Source organism: Monodelphis domestica, chromosome 7 (assembly GCF_027887165.1).
Source record: "Monodelphis domestica isolate mMonDom1 chromosome 7, mMonDom1.pri, whole genome shotgun sequence".
Taxonomy (NCBI): domain Eukaryota; kingdom Metazoa; phylum Chordata; class Mammalia; order Didelphimorphia; family Didelphidae; genus Monodelphis; species Monodelphis domestica.
The window spans coordinates 141,020,559-141,044,882 of NC_077233.1; the positions used below are offsets into that span (position 1 = coordinate 141,020,559).

Consider the following 24,324-nt stretch of genomic DNA (forward strand, 5'->3'; position numbering starts at 1 on the left):
AGGACTTTGCAGCGCAGCTGCCCGAGTGCCTGGCTGGCCTTTTGGATCCTGGCATTAATCTCGTGGTCTAGGGATGCGTCGTTGGCGATGGTGCTGCCCAGGTACAAAGTGTTGACGTTAGAAAGCTGCGTGCCATCGATTGTAATGCACAGTTGGTTAGTTGGCCTCCCTGGTGCAGGTTGAAACAGCACCTCTGTTTTGCTGAGGCTGATAGTCAGGCCAATTTTGTTGCGGTAGAGAACCTGTCCACAATGGTTTGGAGATGATTTTCTTGGTGGGCCATGAGAACACAGTCATCTGCGAAGAGAGCTTCCAAGATGAGTCTCTCTGTTGTCTTTGTTTTTGCAGTCAGGTGGCGAAAGTCGAATAGTGAGCCATCCAGTTGGTATCTGATGTAGACGCCCAAGTCTAGATCCATCACAGCATGACGTAATAATTGGGTGAAAAATAGGTTGAATAGTACCGGAGCAAGGACACAGCCTTGTTTCACGCCATTGGAGATGTTGAAGTGATCAGAAGTCTCTCCACCAGATAGGACTTCCCTGTCATGTCGACATGAAAGACCTGGATTAGTTTGACGAATTTTGCTGGGCAACCGAGCTTGCTGAAGATCACCCACAATGCATCCCTGTTCACTGTGTCAAACACCTTCATCAGGTCTATGAAGACAATGTAGAGACTCAGGTTCTGCTCAAGGCATTTTTCCTGCATTTGCCTCACCATGAAGACCATGTTGATGGTGCTGCGATCTGGTCGGAAGCGACATTGTGATTCAGGCAGGTTCTGCTCTGAGACAGATGACAAGAGTCTGTTGAATATAACATGGGCGAGGATCTTTCCAGCAGTAGAGAGTAGTGAGATGCCTCTGTAGTTGTCACAGGCTGCTTGTGAGCCTTTGTTCTTGTATGGGGCTACGATGGAGGCATCTCTGAGTTCTGGGGGCATGTCTTCCTCTTCCCATATGCTGGTCAGCACTATGTGGAATGCCTGGAGTGTCTTTCCATTTAAGGCCTTGTACACCTCGGATGGGATCCCGTCTTTACCAGGTGCCTTGCCTGCTCTCATTTGTTTAATGGCTTTTTGGACTTCCTCTATTGAAGGAGGGACATCAAGTTGTTCAATGGTGCAGTTTTGGGGGATCTGGTCAAGGGAGCTTTGGTCAACTGAAGAGGGTCGGTTGAGAAGCTGACTGAAGTGTTTTTTCCACCTGTTGCTGATGCCTTTTTTGTCTTTTATGAGAGTGTCACCGTCAGAGGATAGCAAGGGAGTGGTGGTGGGTTTTAATGGCCCATAGATAGTCTTGAGGGCACTGAAAAATTGTTTGTAGTTTTTTGTATCAGCAAAATGCTAGATTTCTTCTGCCTTTTTTTCCCACCATCGGTCTTGCGTCTTCCTGATCTCATGCTGTGCCGTGGCTTGGAGAGGCTTGAATCTGTCCTTTTTAGGAGCAGAGTTTGGGTTATTTTGCTACTCCATAAAGGCTTTGTTCTTTTTGCTCAATAGGTCTTCAATAGCAGTGTTGTTCTTGTCAAACCAGTCCTGGTGGTTGCATTGTTTGGGGCCTAGGACTGCCTTTGATGTTTCCTTCACTGCATCTCTGAACTGGTTCCATTTCTCGGTTGAGCTTCCAGTGAGTGGTCCCTTGGCAGACAGCTTGTTGTCCAGGCAGGATTGGAATGTTTGCAAATAAGATGGATCTCTAAGACAACTCACATTGTAAAATGCGCGAACTGTCTGGGCGTGTTTTGGATGGCGAGGCGCAATGTGCATTTGAAGAGTCGCTCTAACCAATCGGTGGTCTGTCCAGCATTCAGCTCCTCTCATGGCTCTGGTGATCTGTACATCCTGGATGTCTTGCCGGCATACAATGATGTAGTCAATAAGATGCCACTGTTTTGATCATGGGTGCATCCACGTTGTTTTATATTTGTTCGCCATTCTGAACACAGTGTTCATGATGGTGAGTTTGAACTCTGAGCATTTGCTGAGTAGCAGTAGGCTGTTGTTGTTCATTTTGCCCATGCCGTGTTTGCTGAGCACTCCTTTCCATCTTTCATGGTCCTGGCCAACGCGGGCGTTGAAGTCTCCCAGTAGTATCAGCTTGTCATTGGTGGGCACTGAGTGTAGGATGGCACTCAGGTCAGAGCAGAACTGCTCGATAGTTTCCTCTGTGCTGGTCAGTGTTGGGGCATATGAGCTGATGATTGTGGCATACCGGTCTTTGCTGAGAGGTGAACGGATCTTCATGAGCCTCTTGCTGATGCCCACAGGCAAGTCTGGCAGCTGTTTGAGCTAACTGGTCTTGATGGCTAGGCCAACACCGTGGATTCAGTCTTCATTTGAGGCTCTACCTTTCTAGAAGAAGGTGTATCCAGTGGTGGGTTCGCTGAGTGATCCCTCTTCTGGTAAGTGTGTTTCGCTTAAGGCTGCGATGTTGATATTATATCATGCCAGTTCTTTACCGATTAGAGCTGTTCTTCTCTCAGGTCTTGGGGTATTCTCTCTATCAAGTAATGTCCTGATGTTCCATGCTCCTAGTAGGAGTTTCTTTGTATTTTTTCTTTGATTTCGACTGCTTAAAGAGGATGACCTGCCAGTCGCGGTGTGCTGACTGGGTGTTTGTAGGGCAGACAATGTTTGGGACACCTTTTCTAGTCCCCTCCCTTGATTAGGGTGAGCAGTGCTGTCCTAGAGAGGGCTGCTCAGTTGCCCAGGATGCTGCCGAACATCCCTGCTGCCCACAGGGCTGAGTGACCACTGGTCTGTGGGCCACCTACGTGCAGGATCGTGACTACAATTGCCAGTGGTCACCTCCACCTGTTGCGTTGCCACTCCCCCATCGCCGCAGGTCTTGAAGAGGGTGGACGGGGTCAGGATAGATGAGTGTGCACAAAGATACTTGTGCGTGAAAGAGATTTAAGTGGAAAAGTTGATGCACAGAGACAGTCCCACTCTCTCGGCGTTGGAATCCTGGGTCCAGTGGCACGAAAATTTGTTACGTCTGGAGACTTCCTCAGCTGCATTGGATGGCCGTGTTTTCTTTTGTGCTCCAACACGCCCTAAGCACTCCACAGTGCTACTATTATTTGTGTTAACTATGTATTTAGCACTTGATGGTTTTCAAAGTTTCTTTGTTTCTATTATCTCACTTGTTCTGCATTAGAACTCCCAAGAGAGCAGGGGGTTTTATTGTACATTTTATAGAGACTAAAACTGGCACAGACAGGGAAAGAGACTTGGTCAAGGTTACATGACAAATCAGTGGTAGAGGCAAGACTATCACCCTGGCAGGGTTGTCAGCTTGGGGGGTGGGGTGAGTGTGAGAGGGAACACACACAAACATTTTTTAAGTTTAATTTGCATTGTTAATTTCTCAATCACTCTTTAAAGTCTAGACAATCAACTAAATAAGAGATCAAGCCCTAATTTATTACATTTACCAATTTCTGAGGTGTTTACAATGCTCATGCTGACCATTTAATAAAATAGCTCTAGTGAGGTTATAGGATCTACCTGCAACACAACACTGAACCCAGTTTCCCTGATTCCGGGTCCAGAATTATTTTCTTCTTACTAGACTGCTTCTATACACACATATATACACATGTGCACACACATCTATTTTAAATGAATTCAACCCCCAAAATGTTGAATTTAGCTAGTCTTTTATTAAAAGAAGAAAGCTATCTATTTGATGATAATAAACATTTAATAGACTTTTCCATCCTTTATTAGCGGATAAACTCTTGAGATGCTGAATAAATGACATTCACACAGTCAGCCATTTTCTACTATACACCTCCCTACATAGGAACCCAAGTCCATTAAAAGAGCTCATTGTTGCCTCCATTCCACTTGGACAAGCAGAATAGTGTAACAGAAATAGCATTTAATTAGACATGTGAGAGTCTGGGTCTTAACCATGGTTCTGCTATTTACTAACTAATGGTGACCATGACTAAGTCACTTCCTCCCTTTGCCCAATTTCCTCATCTTAAAATGAGGACATATGTATATACTTGATTATCTTTGATATCTATTCAGTTTTAATTCATGGAACCAAAGGAAGATAGGATCGTGGGATATATCTTCCCCTGCCACACTACTCAATGGCTCTGATGAATGTGCTCATTCTAATCCTTCTGCTCTCTGTCTCTGTGTCTTTGTGGTTTAGGCTGATCAGCGAGGTTGAAGAGCTACACATGTCCCTCAGGGCCCTGAAAGATAAGCTTGTGGAATCAGAGCAAGCCCTGAGGAACCTGGAGGATACCCGGATGACCCTGGAGAAGGGAATTGCCATCAAGGCTAATAGTCTGTTCATTGACCAACAGAAGTGCATGGCACATCGGACGCGCTACCCCACCATCCTCAGGCTGACAGGCTACCAGTAGGGATCCAATCTCCTCTTCTCAAGATCCTCTTAATCCAAGGAAGAATCATGGAGGGCACTGCTATTCTCAAAAAAGAATAGCCCAATTGTTTCATAGAAAACTCAGGTTACACAAAATAAAATGTGTTTACTTTTGCATATCTTCCTTCCAGTTACTGACTATCCTTAGACATTTATAAGTTAGGTGACCCTAGACATGTCACTTAGCCTCTGCCTGCCTCAGAGATTAATAGCACTTATCTCCCAGAACTGTTATGAAAATCAAATGAGCTAATATTTCTGGAGTACTCTGTAAACCTTAAAGTGCTATATAAAATGTTACCCATATCATTATTATTATATTATAGACACAAGTTAACTATATCATAGATTATAGGACAATGCATATAAAGAGAATAGAACCTTAAAACTGAATTTAATCCCTAAAATTAATTCCTAAGATCCCCCTAAGAGAGGGGAAGAATATTGCCCAAAGTTAAACAGGTTCCAAGTAGCAAAGTTAAGATTCAAAATCAGATTGAACTCCCTTTCCCCATGATAAGTTGACTTCCAAGATACTACAGAGCATCTGCTTATATTTCTTTAAAATCATACCCATAATTATCCAGTCAATGAGCATTTTTTCCCTAAAAGTCCCTGGGGAACAAGGTATAGAATCAAAGATTGTTCCAGGTGTAAAGGTCCAACCACTTCATTTTAGCCTTGGGAAAATTGAAGCCCAATGAAGGAGGAAGCTGAACCAAAGACACAGAGGGTAGGAGAGAGCCAGGAAGTGAACTCAGATCCCCTAATCCCATATTCAAGGCTATTTCCATTTAAAACATGCTCAGATATCACCCAAGTAACCTCTCCCCAGCTTTCTTCCACACATTCTTTTCCAGCAACCCCATTTTCCTATACGGATGCCCTGACAGTATCAAAATCTTTTAAACATAGGTCCCTTCCCAACAGTATATTACATTCATTAGAGACCCCTTTCCATCACCATTTTCCCCCTACAAAGATCTTTCTGCAATATCATATTCCTTCACCCCCTTATTCTTCCATTCTCTCTTTGTTTCTTCTTCAGTATTCTCCTTCACTCCCCACCCAACCCCCAGTCATGAAAATAGTATCTGGCAGTTGTTTAGATAAGATCAGGGTCAGGATAGTAGTTGAAATTGTAAATATATTGAAAATGTATGGCTTGACTCCAGACAGATAGTTTTGGACCTGGCAGGGTAGGCACATAGTTAATGGTGCTTTATACTTGTGGTCTGGTTTTTTTTTTCCTTTTTTTATCTTAATAAATTCCCACATAAGTTGTCCAAAGTTATATCATCCAAATTGTCTCTCTTCTTCCCTCCCCCTCCCAGAATGGATAAGCAATTAAATCCAGTTTATACATGTATTATCAAGCAAAACATATTTCCATATTATTTTTATAAGTGAATCAGCTTATAAAACCAAAACATATGCCTAAATAAGTGATAAATCATATGTTTTCTGCTTTCCTACTCCAACGGTTCTTTCTCTAGAGGTGAATAGCATTCTTTTTCATAAGCATCTCAGAATTGTCCTGGATCATTGTATTGCTGTTAGTAGCAAAGTCATTCTTATTTGATCATTCCACAATATTGCAATTATTCTTCTTGTTTGTCTTAACTCTGCATCAATTCACATAGGTCTTTCCAGTTCTTTTTGAAATCATCCTGCTCATCATTCCTTATAACACAATAGTATTCCATCATCATCATATAGGCAGTTTTCAGCCATTCCCTAATTGAGGGACATTCCTTTAGTTTCCAATTCTTTGCCACCACAAAAAGAGCAGCTATAAAAAATGTTTTTGTACAAACAGGTCTTTTCCCGTTTCAAAAAATCTCTTTGGGATCCAGACCTAGGAGCAGTATTACTAAATCAAAAGATATGCATTTTTTTTATAGTTCTTTGGTCATAATTCCAAATTACCCTCCAAAATGGTTGGATCAGTTTACAACTCCACCAGCAATGTATTAGTGTCTCAATTTTGCCACATCCCCTCTGACATTTATCATTTTCCTCTACTGTCAATAATGGCCAATCTGATAGGTGTGAGGTGGTACTTCAGAGTTGCTTGAATTTGTATTTCTTTAATCAAGAGGGATTTAGAACATTTTTATATAACTATTGATAGCTTTGATTTCTTAATCTGAAAACTGTCTATTCATATCCTTTGACCATTTTTCAGTTGGAGAATGACTTGAACTCTTATAAATTTGATTAGTTCTTTATATATTTGAGAAATTAGGTCTTTATCAGAGACATTTGTTATAATTTTTTTCTTATTTTGTGGTTTCCCATCTAATCTTGGTTGCATTGGTTTTGTTTGTACAACCCCTTTTTAATTTAATATAATCATAATTATTCATTTTACATCTTATACTGTTCTCTATCTCTTGTTTGGTCATAAATCCTTCCCTTCTCCATAGATCTGACAGGTAAACTATTCTATTTATATCTATCTATCTATCTATCTATCTATCTATCTATCTATAAACTAAACTATGTTCTCCTAATTTACTTATAACATCACTCTTTATGTTTAAGTCATATGCCCATTTTGAACTTATCTTGGTACAAGGTTTTAGTCTAACCCTAATTTCTGCCATGAGATTTTCCAATTTTCCCAACAGGTTTTGTCAAATAATGAGTTCTTATCCCCAAAGCTGGGATCTTTAGGTTTATCAAACACTAGACTGCTGAGGTAATTTACCCTTAGTCTAGTCCACTGATTCTCCCCCTCTATCTTTTAGCCAATACCAGATTGTTTTGATTACTGCTTTATAGTACAGTTTAAGATTTAGTATTGCTAGGCCATCATCCTTCACATTTTTTTTTATTAGTTCCCTTGATATTCTTGAGCTTTTGTTCTTCCAGATGAAATTTGTTATTTTTTTCTAGCTCTATAAAAGTTGTTTTGGTAATTTGATTGGTATGGCACTGAATAAATAATTTAGGTAGGATTGTCATTTTTATTATATTAACTTAGCCTACCCATGAGCAGTTAATGTGTTTTTTCCCAATTGGATCCAATTAGATCTAAATTTATTTGTGAAAAGTGTTTTGTAATTCTGTTTATATAATTCCTGAGTTTGTCTTGGCAAATAGATTCCGAAGTATTTTATATTGTCTAGAGTGGTTTTAAATAGAGTTTCTCTTTCTAACTCTTGCTCCTGAGGGTTTTTTTTTTTGGGGGGGGAATATATAGAAATGCTGATGATTTATGTAGATTTATTTTGTATCCTGTAACTTTGCCAATGTTATTATTTCAACTAGCTTTTTAGTTGATTTTCTAGGATTCTCTATATATACTGCAATATTATTCACAATGATGTTAAAGTGATTTTCTCAATCTCTCTTTCTGTCTCCTTAGGAGGCAAGAGATCAGAATTTCTAAATAGAGCAGAACTGACTGGTGTCTATGAGCCAGAACTGAAGATTCCAATAACAGGGAAACAATAGGAGAGATAAGGAAGGAATGTTGGCAGTTAAGGGCTTTTCTGGATCTCAAGAGAGCAGGAGGTCTGTCTCTGAGGTCTAAAGGACCTACTTGCAGTTTGCTGCTGATAGTTGGGGGTTAGAAACTGATTGAAGGAGTTTGTGAGTAGTGAATGTCCGATTATTTAGGAAGATAGGTAGTTAGTGAATCAATTTTAGATAGTATAGGTTAGATAGGCCTGATCTTGCCAGGCAAGAAGAACCTGTCCTCAGAAGACAGAAGTAGGGATTTTAGAAATTTTACATAGCATTAGGAATTTAAGTATAGACATAAGGTATTAGAATAATAATCTCTCTCTCTTTTTTTATTTCTATCTGTACTGCTCAAATTAAACTAAGTGTTTATTTAGTTGTTCTCTTCACTTTTGTTGAACCCCTTTCATTTAACCCTTATAAGCCTGGCAAGCCAGGTAGGAGTTTGATTAATCTGTTAATCTTCTGTTCCTCACTTATTATCCCTACTTTTCAAGAATAGGCAAAAGGTAGAAGTGTAGGAACTTTTAGGCAATTGAACATGATGCTATATATCATGGTTCATGTGGCAAAGGAGGAGGTTCCAGTCTACCTCAAACAACTCCCACTCTCAGGAAGCTTTACTGAGCTGTTACATCTCACAATTTTAGATTGTCTCTGGTTATTACCATTTCTGTAAGTATTCTTTCTGTCAGGATTATTTCAAGGATACCAACTTTACCAAGCACTTTGTCAAATTCTCTCTAAGAAAAAGAAACAGCTGAAAGATTATTCCTACTTATTCTTATTCCTACTTCTTCTACCAACTCCAGGGCAACTCAAGCAAAAACCCCAAAGAAAGAAGGTATATCCTATTCCCCTTCAGGGAAATACCAACCTTTAATCCCAAAGAAGAGCTAGTTAATATATCAAAGACCATTTACCCCTTAGGATATTGAGAGATTTAAGTGAAGCACCCCTTTTTTGAGGAGGAGCCCATAGCTGTTATCAAAAGGCTAGAAGGCATATGCCAAGAATTTGATCCAACCTGCACTGATTTTGAGAATTTGCTAGATGAATTGTTAACAAAAAGGGGGAAAAAAGATTATCATGCTTACTAATGAGGCTTAGGCAAGATGAGCAATTCACTGTCCAATGAAAGACCCCAAGTGGGATTTTAATGATGAAACTGACTATACCAGATTGTGTCAAGCTAGAGTGTCAGTACTTAAATCAATGAGATCATGTTCTGACAGACTGGGTACCTGGACAAAATATGAAAAACTAATACAAAACATCAGAAAAATCCTTCACAGTTCATGGACAGACTTGTAGAACTGGAAGGAAGATATAGATTCTGAGATTTGACCAGAGAAAAGAATGTTAGACAATTGAGAAGGCAATTTGTGAAAAATTGTTGCAGGGTGGTTGAATACTTAAAACCAACTGTCCTACCTGACTAAATATGGACCTAGATGAATTAAGAAGAGAGTCAGTATATGTGTATAATGGGCATGAAAGGAAAGATGAAGATGATAGTGATTTAGTGGAGGCATTAAGAAAAGAGATAAAAGTATTGAAGGGAAATCTTGAAAAAAAAAAGAGATACAAATTATGGGGTAGCTATGGCTCCTTTGTGAGAATTTACAAACCAAACAACAATACGTTACTTATGCAGAAAAAGGGGACACCTAATATTAAATTATAGAAGCTGGACTTAAGTATTCAATAATTTTAGAAATAATGGTGGAAACTTTAGGAACAACTATTCTAGGAACAAATATTTTAGAAACAATAACAATTACAGAAATAACAGTATGGAAATTATTGGAATGATAGAACCAATAATCAAAATGAGTCAAATGACATGTTACAATATAAGTGTTGGTCAATACTCACCTCAGGGGGGATATTGTATTTATATAATATTCTTGTATATAATGTTCTTGTATAATTTTTGTACATAATAATTTTAAGTTGAATTTGGATTAATATCTTTAGGTTCTTATTTCTGTAAGTATAGTCAGGATTGTGTTATTTGTAACTAATTATAATTTTGTAACTATTTGTAGTTGTTTATAATTTGAGACTTGCTTTCTTCCTTTCTCTTTACTTCTCTCTGTTTTTCATATTAATATAATTTTCTATTAGAAAGAATTAATAGTATAGGCAACATTGACTAGGAATAGTATGTAAGATGGTTATGTTTAAAAGACCCATTGGGGAAACTAGTGTTCCAAAGGATCTCAGGGGGATATGTTAAAGGGATTTTCTCAATCTCTCTTTCTGTGTCCTTAAGAGACAAGAGATCAGGATTTCTAAGTAGAGCAGAACTGACAGGTGTCTGTGAGCCAGAACTGAAGATTCCAATATCAAGGAGACAATGGGAGAGATAAGGAAGGAATGTTAGCAGTTAGAGGTGTTTGCCTCCGGATCTCAAGAGAGCAGGATGTCTGTCTCTGAGGTCTCAAGGGCCTAATAGCAGTTTGCTACTGACATTTGGGGGTTAGAAACTGATTGAAGGGGTTTGTGAGTAGTAATGTCAGATTATTTAGGAAGATAGGTAGTTAGTGAATCAATTTTAGATAGTATAGGTTAGATGGGCCTGATCTTGCCAGGCAAGAAGAACCTGTCCTCAGAAGACAGTTAGAAGTAGGGATTTTAGAAATTTTAGATAGTATTAGGAATTTAAGTATAGACATATGGTATTAGAATAATAATCTCTCTTTCCTCCCTTTCTATTTATATCTGTACTTCTCAAATTAAATAAGTGTTTTATTCAACTGTTCTCCTCACTTTTATTGAACTCCTACTGTTTAACCCTTACAATGGTAGTTTAGTTTCCTATTTTAATTCCATTAATTTCTTTTTCTTCTCTAATTTGTTAGGGGTAAAATTTAGGGTCAAGACTGAATATAGTGTTTTAGTTGGTCACCAGGGATTTAAATTCTAAATCCCAATGAAATACTCATGTCAGAATGGAATTTTATGATGGTTTATTTACAATAGAAGGAAGAAATTAAGCATGAGAGAGAGATTAACACCACGTGATCATCTAAGGGAAACAGTCTGAGGTCTCATGCTCGAGGTCCTCCAAGTCAAGTTCCATCACCAAAAGTCCCTCTCACAAGATGTGAAGCAAAATATAAAGGCAGTTCTTCACATCACTTCCTGTGTCTTACATGTACCAATGATGGCTTAAACTTGGTTTTGGACAGCCCAGGGGTTCAGTCAATTGTTTCTGATTTTTCACTTGTTAGCACATGTGGGTCATAGACCTTCCTCACCCACACTTAATCCTTAAGTGGGGATGTACACATTCCTGGTTGCTAAAATTCTAAAGGCTAAGCAAAGTGGACTAAATCTAAAATTCACAAATTGCTACAGCTAGCATTTCAAATACAATATTAAAAAATAGTCTTGATAATGGGCATCCTTGCCTCATTCTTGATATTATTGGAAAGACATCTAACTTATCCTCATTGTAAATTATATTTACAAATGGTTTTAAATAAATACTACTTGTGATTTTAGGGAAAGGCCCTTTTATTCCAATGCTTTCTAGTGTTTTCAATAGGTATTTGTGTTGCATTTTGTCAAAGGCTTTTTCTGCATCTACTGAGGTAATGAGGTGATTTCTATTAGTTTGATTATTGATATTGTCAATTATGCTGATAGTTTTCCTAATATTAAACCAGCCTTGCATTCCTGGTATAAATCTCACCTGGTCATAGTGAATAATCCTTGTGATATATTCTGTAGTCTCATTGCTCTAATATTTTATTTAAGATTTTTGCATCAATGTTCCTTAAGGAAATTGGTCTGTAATTTTCTTTCTCTGTTTTTTGTCTTCCTGGCTTAGATATCAGCATAATATTTGTGTCATAAAAAGAATTTGATAGAACTTATTCTTTGCTTATTCTGCCAAATAGTTTGCATAATATTGGGATTGATTATTCTTTAAATGTTTTCTAGAATTCACTTTTGAATCTATATGGCCTTGGGGATATTTTCTTGGGGAGTTTGTTGAAGAATTATTCAATTTCCTTTTCAGAGATGGGATTACTTAAGTATTCTATATCCTCTTGTTAATTTTAGGTAATTTATATTTTTGTAAATAATCATCCATTTCACCTAGATTATCAGTTTTATTGTAATATCATTGGGCAAAATAGTTCCTAACAATTGCTTTAATTTTCTCTTCATTAGAGGTGAATTCACCATTTTTTTCATCTTTGATACTGGTAATTTGATTCTTTCTTTTAAATCAAATTAACCAATGCTCTAGTTTGTTTGTTTATTTGTTTGTTTTTCATAGAACTAGCTCCTAGTTTTATTTATTAGTTCAATTTTTTTCTTTTACTTTCATTTCTCCTTCAATTTAATTTCTCCTTCAATTTTTAGAATTTCCAGTTTAGTCTTTAACTGGGGATGTTTCATTTGTTCTTTTTCTAGTTGTTGTTGTTTTTTAGTTGCATTCCGAATTCATTAGTCTGCTTTTTCTTTTTTCTTTTTTTATTACTATAAGCATTCAGGGTTATCAATTTCCCCCTGCATGCTGCTTTGGCTGTATCCCATAAGTTTTTATATGTTGTTACCTCATTGTCATTTTCTTCAATGAAATCAGTGATTATTTCTATGATTTGTTCTTTGGTCCACTCATTTTGAAGAATTAGATTATTTAGTTTCCAATTAATTTCTAATTTCCTTTTTATGAACCCTTATTGAGTATAATTTTTATTGCATTATGATCTGAAAAAGTTGCATTTATTATTTCTGTTTTTCTGTATTTGGTTGTGAAGCTTTTATACTCTGGTACATGGTCAATTTTTGTATATGAACAATAAGCTGCTGAAAAGAGGGTATATTCCTTTTATCCCTATTTAATTTTCTCCAGAAATGCAATCTAACTTTTCTAATATTTCATTCATTTCCTTCTTTATTATTTTTTGGTTAAGTTTATCTAGTTCTGAAAGGGGAAAGTTGAGGTTCCCCACTAGTATAGTTTACTGTCTATTTCCTCCTTATAGTCCTTTAGTTTCTCCTTTTAAAATGTGGATGCAATCCCATTTGTGCATATATATTAAGTACTGATATTACTTTATTGTCTATACTACTTTTCATCAAGATGCAATTACCTTCCTTATCTCTTTTAATCATCTCTAATTTTGCTTTAGTTTTGTCTGACATCATGATTGCTACTCCTGTTTTTATTTGTCTCAGTTGAAGCCCAGTAGATTTTGCCTGAGCCTCTCACCTTTACTCTGTGTGTGCCTTAAATGTGTTTCTTGTGGACAACATATATTAGGATTCTGAATTTTAATCCACTCTTCTATCCACTTTCATTCTATGGGTGAGTTCATCCCTTTTACCTTCCCAGCTATAATTAGCTGTGTAATTTTCCTCCATCTTTATTTCCTCTTTTAATCCTACCCTCTCTCCTTTCACTCTTTCCCCCACATCAGTTTTTTGCTTTCAATCAGTCCCCTACCTTTCCTCTCCCTTATATTACTCCCCTCCTCAACACCTCTTTTCTTATTCCCCTTCTACTTCTCTATAAGGTAAGATCATATTCTATACACCAGTGAATCTGACTTCTTCCTTCTTTGAGCCAATACCAATGACAATAAAGTTTAAGTAGTACCCATCACCACCCTCATTCTTACCTTCACTGTAATAGCTCCCCCTGACTCTTTTTGTGATATAATTTAACCCATTTTACTTCTCTCTTCTCACTTCTCTTCAATCCTTTTTTTCACTCCTAGCCTTTTAAAAAATATATTATCCTAAACAATTTACTACCACACTCTCTATTTAGGTATACTTCTTCTAAATACTATGATAATGATAACTTTTAAAAAAGTTACAGATAACATGTCTCCATATAAGAATTCAAACAATTTGACCTTATTGAAGCAATTAATTTTTTCTATCTTATCCTTTTTATGCTTTTCTTGAATTTTATATTTGGATATCAAAATTTCTGTTTATATCTGGTCTTTTCTTCAGGAATACCTGGAAATCTTTTATTTTATTAAATGATCATACTTTCTCCTGAAAGAATATAGTCAGTTTTGATTATAAACCCAGTTCCCTTGCCTTCTGGAATATCATATTCCAAGCTTTCCAGTCCTGCTAGATCCTGTGTAATCCTAACTGGGGGCTCCATGATATTTGAACTATTTCTCTTTGGTTCTTTGAACTATTTTCTTCTTAAGCTGGGAGCTTTTGAACTTTACTATAACATTCCAAGTAGTTGTCATTTGGGGATTTATTATAGAAGGTGATCTGTGGATTTTTTAATCTCTATTTTATCCTTCTGTTCAATAATATCAGGGCAGTTTTCTTTGATAATCTCTTGTAATATGCTGTCTAGGCATTTTTTTGTCATGACTCTCAGGTAATCCAGTAACTCATTTTTTTAAACCTTACCTTCTATCTTAGAATCAATACTGTTTATTGTTCCAAGGCAGAAGAGTGGTAAGATCTAGGCAATAGAAGTTAAGTGACTTGCCCAGGGTCACATAGCTAGAAAGTGTCTGAGGCCAAATTCAAAACTAGGACCTCCTTTTTCTAGGCTTGACTCTCAATCCACTAAGCCGCTTAGTTGCTCCCTAATGGAATAATTCTTAAGTCTCTCCTTGATCTAATTTTCCAGGTTAGTTGTTTTTTCCATGAGATATTTCATATTTTCTTCTATTTTTTTCATTCTTTTGATATTATTTTATCATTTCTTAATGTCATGTGGCAACATTAGCTTCTATTTTCCCATTTCCAATTTTAAAGAATGAATTTCTTCCATGACCAAAATTTTCATTCTCCTTTCCATTTGTTTCATTCTACTTTTCAGGAAAATTTTCTTCATTGGATCTTTGTACTTCTTTTTCCAGTTGACCAGTTTTGGTTTTTAAGGTGTTACTTTCATTTTGCATTTACTCTCCTTTCATTTCTGTTTCCCATTTTTCTTCTGATCTGTCTTATTTGATTTTTTAATTCCTTTTTGAATTCTTCTAGAGCTTGAGACTAATTTCCATTTTTCTTTGAACTTTTGCATGTAGTTGCTTGGATCTCGCCATCCCCTACTAACTCTGTGCCTTGCTTTTTGTCGCCATAGATGTTTTCTAGGTTTATGTATTTGCTCATTTTCCCAGTATTTTTTTCACTTGTGGTCTGGGAATTCTGAAAACTGATGATTCTGTCTCCTCTGCTGATGACTTGCAGGGCTGAGCACTGTGAGCTATTTTGCTCTGGGGGCTAGGTCTTCACCACAGTGCAGGCTTGGAAGGTGAAAATTTATTTGTTTATTGGGGTGAAAATTTATCACACCAATGCAAAAACTCTAAGTTAAATAGTTTTATTGAGAGGAAGCCAAACTCCCAATAAAGCTGGACCCTGGTCCAGATCAGGAGCAGAGACCCCAAGACTTAGGAGATAGCCTTTTTAATGCCAAGAAATCTGATGATGCATTGACAGAAAATACAATCAGAATTAAAATAGAAAGGATACAAATTTTTTCACATGTCTTAATTAATGACAGTCAGGTACTGATTAATTGTAAAAAAGATCACTATGGGTGGTAACTTATTTCCGTTATTATAGCTGATCTTTCCAAGACCTTTGCAATACTCAGTCATGGTCTTGGTGCTTTTGCTGACAATTATGGCATAAATATTAGGAGTCAGTAGTTTGGTTAACTGATATGTGCAAACAAGAGTAGCCCTCTACTTCCTGTGTGTATCTCATAATGCACACAAGAGGGGTGTGGTAGGATTAGTGGAAACTTCTAGGTTATAGGCTTACAGTCAAGATGTAAACAAGATTTGATACTTCCCTAAACTGTAATTTTCTTAGCTGATCTTCATAATTTTTATGAAGCAAAATATATTATTTGCCTAAAAACTAATGATTGTATTATGAAAATAATCATAAAGGCTAAAGCTATTATAGACACAAAAGGGGTAGAGTGTTTCACACTCATACTATGGACTTCTAGGTCTCTCTGTGGATGGTACCAGGGCCTGGGACTTCAAGGGAGTGCACCTGGGATGTGAAGTGCTCTGTGGTTATTGTAGCCAAGGTTGGTGTATGCTCAGGCTTAGTAGGTATGGTAGGTGTAGGAGTTGGTTTCTCAGCTCTCCTCTGTGTGCAGTTTCACTTTTGGTTCCCCTTTACCCTATGAAAATTGACTTTGCCTACCTTTCAAGTTGTATTCAGTGGGAGAACCCCCTCACTCTGTCTTGCTATTGGTTTTTGACTTCTGTCATTTTGATGCAATTTTTAAAGATTATTTTAGAAGGATTATTAGAGAGGCTTTGGCTTTCAACTGCTATTAAGCTGCCATCTTGGGTCCTCCCCTCCTATACTAGTTGCTTCTTGAAAAAAGATACAGCCTTTTACTTCTTTAAGAATACCCTTCTATGGGAGCTATAGGGGAACCTTTTGGCCCTCTCATACCTACACCACCCTGGGACCACTCTAGAAATATGATACTCCCATATAGAGGCTTCCTCTGAAATATGACATGGAGGGAAAACAATAAACTGAATTATCCAAGTTACAGAAACATCTTTTTAATCAATCAGTCAGTATTTATTAAGCACCTACTTTGCATTGGGTACTTGTTTTTAAGCAACTTTTCCCCTTTTCCTAGGGTTTGGAAGTATGTTTTTGATAGTGGTGGTAAGAGATGAACCTACAGTTTATCAACATAAGGAACTCTCAATAAATAAATTCCCTCCAGAAATGAGAGAATGAAAGGTTAAACATCTTGCTCAGCCAGTCACACAACTAAAGGCAAGACTTAAAACCAGACTTTCTTGATTAGGAAATCCACCCCTCTATCTGCAACTCCATCTCTCTGATTCATGAGAGGAAAGCCATTAAAGTCTCAGGGAATGTTTATTGGTGTAGTAGAGTGATCTCAATAAATGAATCTGAACTTCCTTCCCAACATTGAGATGCTATGATTACCTAAGGAGAAGTCTGAAATAGATGATCATAAGTTTGCCCCATACATTTACTCTAATTGTTTTTAATAGTCTCATTAAAGAAGAGATCAACCCAGTCTGTTCAGTTGCTCAAACAATGTGGTACAGGTGGCATTTAAAGCTGACCTGCAGATTCCCTTCATCAATACTCTCCCATTAACACAGAGAACTAAGAGTTGGCTGCCTTATTAAGGACTAAGTCTAAAATTACTGTACTTTAATTGAAATGATTCAGGAAAGTACATTAGGGGGAGCATTGTCCTCTGTGACAGCCAATTTCACTCAGAAACCCATTATCCCCAGAGAAAACCAGCCATGGCTGCTAACCATTCTGACTTGGGGAATTAAAAGCCCAAACATTTGCTCTCCATCAAATGATGTTAGCAGTTCTGAGCAGGGTAGGGAAACACTTTCTGTCATGAGGATAGCTTAAGCAATGTGAGCCAGCAGAATTCAAAAGGAAGGAGAACGGGACAAGTTAACAGGTATGACCTTTCTGAGGTGCCTGACTCCTCTCCAAGATGGCATGAAAGACTTACAGGATTTTTGTCCACTGTACCTCAAAACCACCCTAGTATTTCCTTTCCTAAGATGTAATAGTTAGCATATCAGAAACCTCCAGATCATTCCATTGGTCTTCATGCAAGAAATAGTGTGGGTTCTTCTCCCAATTCTATACCGTACAAATTAACCAACCAAAACAGAAATTAATAACTTAATTATAATTCTTATTTAGAATTTCTTTAGATTTCCCTAATTATAAATCATTTTCCATTCAAATATTTCTGAGCTGTGTTAAGAGGCTCAGGGCTCAGCTGATAATCCCAGGCATTCTGATTCATTACCTAGCCAAGAAAGGATGCTTCAGACCCCAAAGGAAAATACTTCCACAGAATTTCAGAAGAGAGGAGACAATGATTCTTATTTCCTCTTCTGGGTAGGTAGGTTTAGGAGGTTAGTTCTACCATGCTAAAAAGTTTTTGAAGCTTTTCTTCAAAATAGTTCCACGAGGAAGAGAGAGGAAATCTCATTCTCACTTTGTGGATGAGGAAATTGAGATTCAGAAAGATGAAATGACTTAAAACATCCAGAGTCACACAAGTATTTTGAGTATTCAGGAATTTAGGTGGCTCAATGATAGAGTCCTGGGTCAAGAATTAGAGGCCTGAGTTCAAATTCAGCCTTAGACACTTAGGCTTAGACATGACTCACTTTACCACAGCTTGCCTCTTGTTCTTCAACTGTAAAATGGAGATAATAATAGCACCTACATCCCTACATTGTTGTGAAAGGATAGAAGGGCAGGCATCCATATCACTGAATCCTAGAGATGGAAGAGAACCTCAGAGAACATAGAGCCCAACCTCCTTCCAAAACACAACTTCTTATTAAGATATCCTGAACAAGTACTCATTTAGTGTTTGCTTGACTACTTCCAAGAAAGAGGACACCAAGAAAGAGGAATAACAACTAGAATTCATAGATGTAAAGGTCACAAAATGCTTTAGTACATTTTATCTCCATTTTATGCTCACAAAGATGCTGAGAAGTAGGTGTTACCACCATTTTAGAGATGAGGAAATTAAGGTAGAGAGAAATTAAGTAACTTGCCCATTGTCAAACAACTAGCAAGTGTCTGGGATCATATTTGAAATTAGGTCTTCTCATCTCCAGGTTAATACTTCTCTCTACTGGTCACCTAGCTTCCTCAAGACAAAGACTCTTAAGGCAATCCATTCCACTGATGTATAGAACAATCAATAGAATATTCACTTTTTCCTCACAATAAGCCTAAAATCGTTTCAGGTTCTTTCTACTGCATTTAGCTCTAACTTCTGGGGTCCAATACAACAAATCTAATGCCTTTTTCATTTAAAGTTAAATATTTGAAGACAACTATTGCATTCCCTGGGCAGCTAGGTATTCCAGTGGATAGAACAGTTCAAATCAGACTTCAGGTGCTTCCAAACTATGTTACCTTGGGCAAGTCACTTAACCTTGTTTACCTCAGTTTCCTCATTTGAGAAAGGAACTAGAGAAGTAAATGGCAAATCTCCAGTATCTTGCCAAAAAGGGGCCACAAATAGTCAGACACAACTGAAAAAATGGCTAAGCAACAAGTTAAGTTCCCTTGTATCTTCTTATGCAAATAGATATCTCTAGTTCATTCAACTTATCCTCATGTGGCATGTCCTTCTCTGGATACTCTCTGACTTAACAGAATGCCTCTCCTAAAATGTGGCTTCCAAATTGAACACAAAACTCTAGATACTGTCTGACTAGAGCAGATCACAGTGGGGTTATTGCAGCCTCAATCCTCAAAACTATTGTGAAGATAGGATTAACTCTCTCCTTGTCTATTTTTAGCTAATCAAATCAAGAACTTAAAAGTATCCCTATTTATCATTAAGTAGGAGAGTTCATGAGTCACTTATTAGAGTAAGCTCACACTTTCAAAGGCCACTGCTCTCCCCCCCCCCACACACACACACACTCCTTGCAGTACTATGCAAATTGAAAGGCTGCCATTGTTTTTTGTGAAGAAGGGAGAGTGACAGGATGTGACTTGCAAAAAGAACCCTAAAAGAAGAGACCAGCATGGTCTAGCATGCATTCCCTTGCTGGCCTTTGGAGAGATTGGTTCCAGAGATTCCCTTCTTGGCTTGAAGGAGACTTTTCCTCCATGGATCTTACATTGGTTTGCTGGGTGAGTGGTTGAGATTCCTACCTTGGCTTTGGAGGAGGCTGTATTGATGGAACCCTGGCTGAAGACACCACTGGGACTTCTGGCTGAGGATTACTGGGAAATCCACATGGAGACAATCTTGGGGAAGCCCTTGCTGGGGCTGAGCCAGACTTCACCAAAGAAAGATTGGATCTGTCTTTTTATCTACATTTACACTTTCACTCTTCCCTCCTCTTTGTAAATAAAAGCTGTTAAAAGTTATTTTGACTTAAACTATAATATTTTAAAATCGGGGACCACAATATTACTTTAAAACTCTCATATTTAGCATAAAACCTAAATTTAAACTCTTATACTATGCTCTGCTTAATATAGACCAATATTATATTAGCTTTGGGAGGGCTTCCATTTTATTATACTCTAAACTCAATATAAGTCTGCTCTCACCCAAAACCCCAGATCTCTTTAATGCAAACTGATTTCTGACTATGCCCCTCTCATCTTCTATTTATAACTTTTTTGAACCTCTGGTGTTCTGGACAGAACTTGACTCAGACCAATCCCCTGGTAATTTAAGTTCGATGTTGGAATGAAATGACATTTGCAGGTTATTAACAGTTGAAGAGATTTCATTAGGCATAGCAGAATCCTGGGTTTGGACATCCCTTGGAGTTTATGGAGCTTAGCAAAGATCCCATCATGATCCACCAGCCAAACATCTGAATTCCTTGGTGCTCTTCATGGATATTTTGTACTCAGGTGATGAGGAAGTCACTTCACTGGTCTAAGACATTAGTCCTCTGAACCAACCAGGTCTTGAGGAATAAATCAATATCTTTTAAGGAAAAAAAGAATTATTTCTAACTTACATGGGAGTGGGGTGGGGTGTAAAAAGGGATTAGGCTATTGCTCCTACCACACCTGGTTGCCACCAGATGACAATGGATTTAGGGTTAGGAAAACTCAAGTTTGAAATCTCTCTCAGACACTGTGTGATGCTGGATAAGTCACAATCTCAACTTTAATTTCTTCACCTATATAATAAGAATAATTATAGCACCTACTCCAAGGGTGCATGTGGGGGCCACCTGAGATAACATGCTTAAAGAGTTTTTCAAATATTAGAGCACAATATATACTAGCTATTAATAGACTATTTATGGACAATTTATTAATATAACCATTAATGCTTATTAATATGAAATTTTATTTAATTGACTAACATGGATTATCCATAATCCATATGAAACTTCATCTTGGTAGAGCTAGGCTAATATGTTAGCATGTTGATGTATTTCTAGGTATGGATTGTCATCTTTTATATCTTGTATTCCTTTTAATTTTGAGTCATGTGCATATTTGCTAAGTGTGCCATTTGTCTTTTTAGCCAAGTCGTGGTAAAAATAACAACAATTTAAAAAACAAAATAAAATTGTAAATCACAAAGGACAAAGAATTGAAGCCTGAACCACTCCCAGAGAATACCTTCTTCCAGATTTATAAGAACCATTAATAATTACACATTGTGAATGCATTTAATTGTACTATCTCTAGCTTGTGCATCTCCTATTTTTTTCTCAAGAGGTATTTTTAAATGCTTTACTAAACTATGATTAAACCTGAACTCCAACATTCTCCTCATCTTCCAGTTTAGTGGTGATCCTGTACACAAAGGGAATAAAGTTAATAGAGCATGAAATCTTATTTTTTTTTTAAAATTCAGAATATTACATTGTTAGCTTTTATTTTTATAGCATAACCATTTCTGAAGATATATCTCCGACAGATACATTTCCAATGCCACCCTTCCTCACCTCAGATTTAACCTTCCTTTTGTAACAAACAAAATCAATTAAACAAAACATCCAAAAAAAATACATCTAATAATGTATCTAACATTTTCCCTAACAAACCATTTTTCTGCCATAAAAAGGGAGAATATGTCATTAGCAATATTATTAGATTTTTCTAGTGAGTCAGAGTTCCTTTAAGCAAGTATTTTATTTATATTATTGTGGTCATTGTGTATATTAGTCTTTTGGTTCAGTTAATTTTATTCTGCATCAACTCATACAAGTCTTCTCATGTTTTTCTGAATCCTTCATTATTCCTTATTTCTCATTGCATAATAATATTGTATTGCATTATATCATGGACTTTTTGGACCCATTTCCCAATTAATGGATACAACCACAAAGAAGTAGCAGTATGAATATTATGGAATAGATTATATTTGTTTCTGTCTTTGACCTCTCAGAAGTATATGCTCACCAGTGTAATCATTGGGTCCAAAGTATGAGCATTTTAGTCAGTTTTCTTATATTATTCCACATTGAGATCTAGAACAATTGGAACAATTCAAATCTCCACTAGCAACATTTTAGTTTGCCTATCTTGCCCCTCCAACACTGACTTTTCAGAATGTGATATAAATCTCAGAATTGTTTCAATTTGCAATTGTTTTATGATTTAGAGATTTTCAAATGATCTTATGTGGTTTTCAATTCTTTTATAAACTTTTTGTTATGGGGTTCAGATGTGTACCCCTGGGGTTCAGGAAGGATACCTTTTGCAAGAATGCAAGACTCCAAAACTTAGCTTAAAAACAAAAAGAGAAATTTATTAATTTAGAAAGCAATGTTGAGAATGGCCAGGAGGATAGCAGGGTGGGACAGCAAGATGGGAAGCAGTTCCTTGAAGGACCTTGAAGAATGGTGTGAATCTTGAAATTTCTCAGACTTGTGAATGTTAAAAGATTCTCAGACTCTACCTTAGAACATTTGGTTAAGACCATTCCTCATTTTAAACAGTGAAGCTACTTAGATCTAAAATGTGAGAACTCTACTTGGATCAGAAATGGGAGGACCTCTACTCCACCCATACTTAGGACTGCTTTAGGGGAGAAAACTCCTTGCTGAACAATGAGAAATGCTTATACCCATACTTAAGCCATGCCTATTTTTAGAATTAATACAATGGGGTGCTAAGTACCTATTAAAGGTCAGACGACTTGTAAACTTGCCAGGACAAAAGGGTGAGAAACTTACTCAGAGATTCTAATCTACTCAGCTGTGAATTCAGAATGGACTGTCCTTTGAAAAACATCTATTGTGATTGGTAGATGTAAGAATTTAGGGGAGGTGACAAAGGAAAAAAATCCCTATATAAGGAAAAGAAAAAGTCTCTTGAGGGACAGTCAGAAGAATCTCTCTCTGGAGAAGGATGGCTGGATAAACTGGTGTCTATATTCTCGCTTAGACAGATCTTGTGATGAGTGATAAAAGACTGACTGATCTCTCTTAAGACTCAGGTCTAGGCCATATTGGCTTGAGGCCCTTCATACTTATTCCTTTCTTACTCTTTATTTCTTTCTTTGATTCCTCATTGTATTATTAATTAAATTCTCTCTAAAACCCAGTTGACTTGGGTATATTCATAATTGGGAATATTTCCCTGGCGACCACCTTATATTTGATTTTAAAACAAGACACTGTGGTGAAAACATATTTCCTGAGGTCACAATTTACTCACCCACTCTTATATCTATCACAATTTATATCTTCAACCATTTTAATTATTACAGTTTATGGCATCCACTCTTTTAACTGCCACAGTTTATGGCAGACAACTCTTTTAAAAGCTACAATGGAAAGGCTATCCCCCAGACAACATCAGTTCTGGGGTTTTTATACTCTTAAATGCTATCTCCTGCTGTGGACATGACCTGAGGTAAGCCCTCAGGCATTTGGTGGGGTGGGGTGGTCATCTGACTGGGATCTGCCTGGAGGCATAAAGATTCATCTCTTTGTCCATCTTAAATCTAGGATAAACATCTCAGGACCCTAGGGAGGTCATTGGGTGTTTCTAGGATTCAAAGGCAAGGGAGTTTCCCTGATAATAGTTCCCTTGAGTTTCTGGGGTACAGTGCCCATGTTACTTTTTGTATCTTCTAACCACTTAACCTAAGAATTTATACTACTTCCCAAATAGGGAGAGCTATTTGTTCATATTCTTTGATAATTTATCAACTTTAAAGTGACTCCGGCTTTTTTAAAGAATCAATATAAACATGTATCTTGAATAATAGACTTGGCAGAGAGAGCCTCCTTATTTGGTAGTTCCTGATATCAATGAGATCACAGATTCCATTTCTATCCCTGATAGACTTTAATTCATTATATTTGGTGCAAATAATTTCCCCCAATAATAGTATGTTTATAAAACATTTTTAAAAATACATCAGCATGGTACCTGCATCCCTCTTCTTTCTAGGCTAACTTACTTCTCATTTTCCTCTTGTTGGCACATTATGGGGAGAGAATGTTAAACTGGAGAAAACACAGAATTATTAAATAGTTAGAAAAAACACTCTTTAATTATGGAGAGGAGTTCAGAGCTAAATAAGGCCTCCTTGCAGAGCTGTTACAAATCCAGCTCTGGTCACTGAAGGGTGACTGATCAGCATTCCTATGGCTACAATGAAATGGGAGGGTTCAAACTATACTGATTGTATATACAATCAAGAATGGGAAAGGAATCATAGCCAGAGGCCAGGGTGTAAAGGAATGGACTATTTACAATGGATACTAAAGGGTGTCCCAGCACAGGTGTGGGTCTTGGGAAAGGTTCTTGGATACAATAGGAGAAGCTACTGGGATAAAATGATATTTTAGCATTTGATTAAAATCTGTTAACTCCACCAAGATAAGTTCATTAAATATCTTAAAGTCTATTCTTCAGTCTGAAACTAATAGTCTGAGATTACCCTCAGGGTAAATTCTTACAGGAAC

At 37.1% G+C, this 24,324-nt stretch overlaps 1 protein-coding gene across 1 annotated transcript in view; it reads left to right on the forward strand.

Annotated features, from left to right (window-relative positions):
- The window catches only part of TEKT4 (tektin 4), a 54,361-nt gene extending 49,833 nt beyond the window's left edge, over positions 1-4,528 (forward strand). The window contains exon 6 of the mRNA XM_001373833.4: positions 4,175-4,528. Coding sequence (XP_001373870.1) covers positions 4,175-4,391 — 217 coding nt within the window. The 3' untranslated portion in view covers positions 4,392-4,528. The remainder of the gene's footprint in view (positions 1-4,174) is intronic.
- Positions 4,529-24,324: the final 19,796 nt, after the last annotated feature.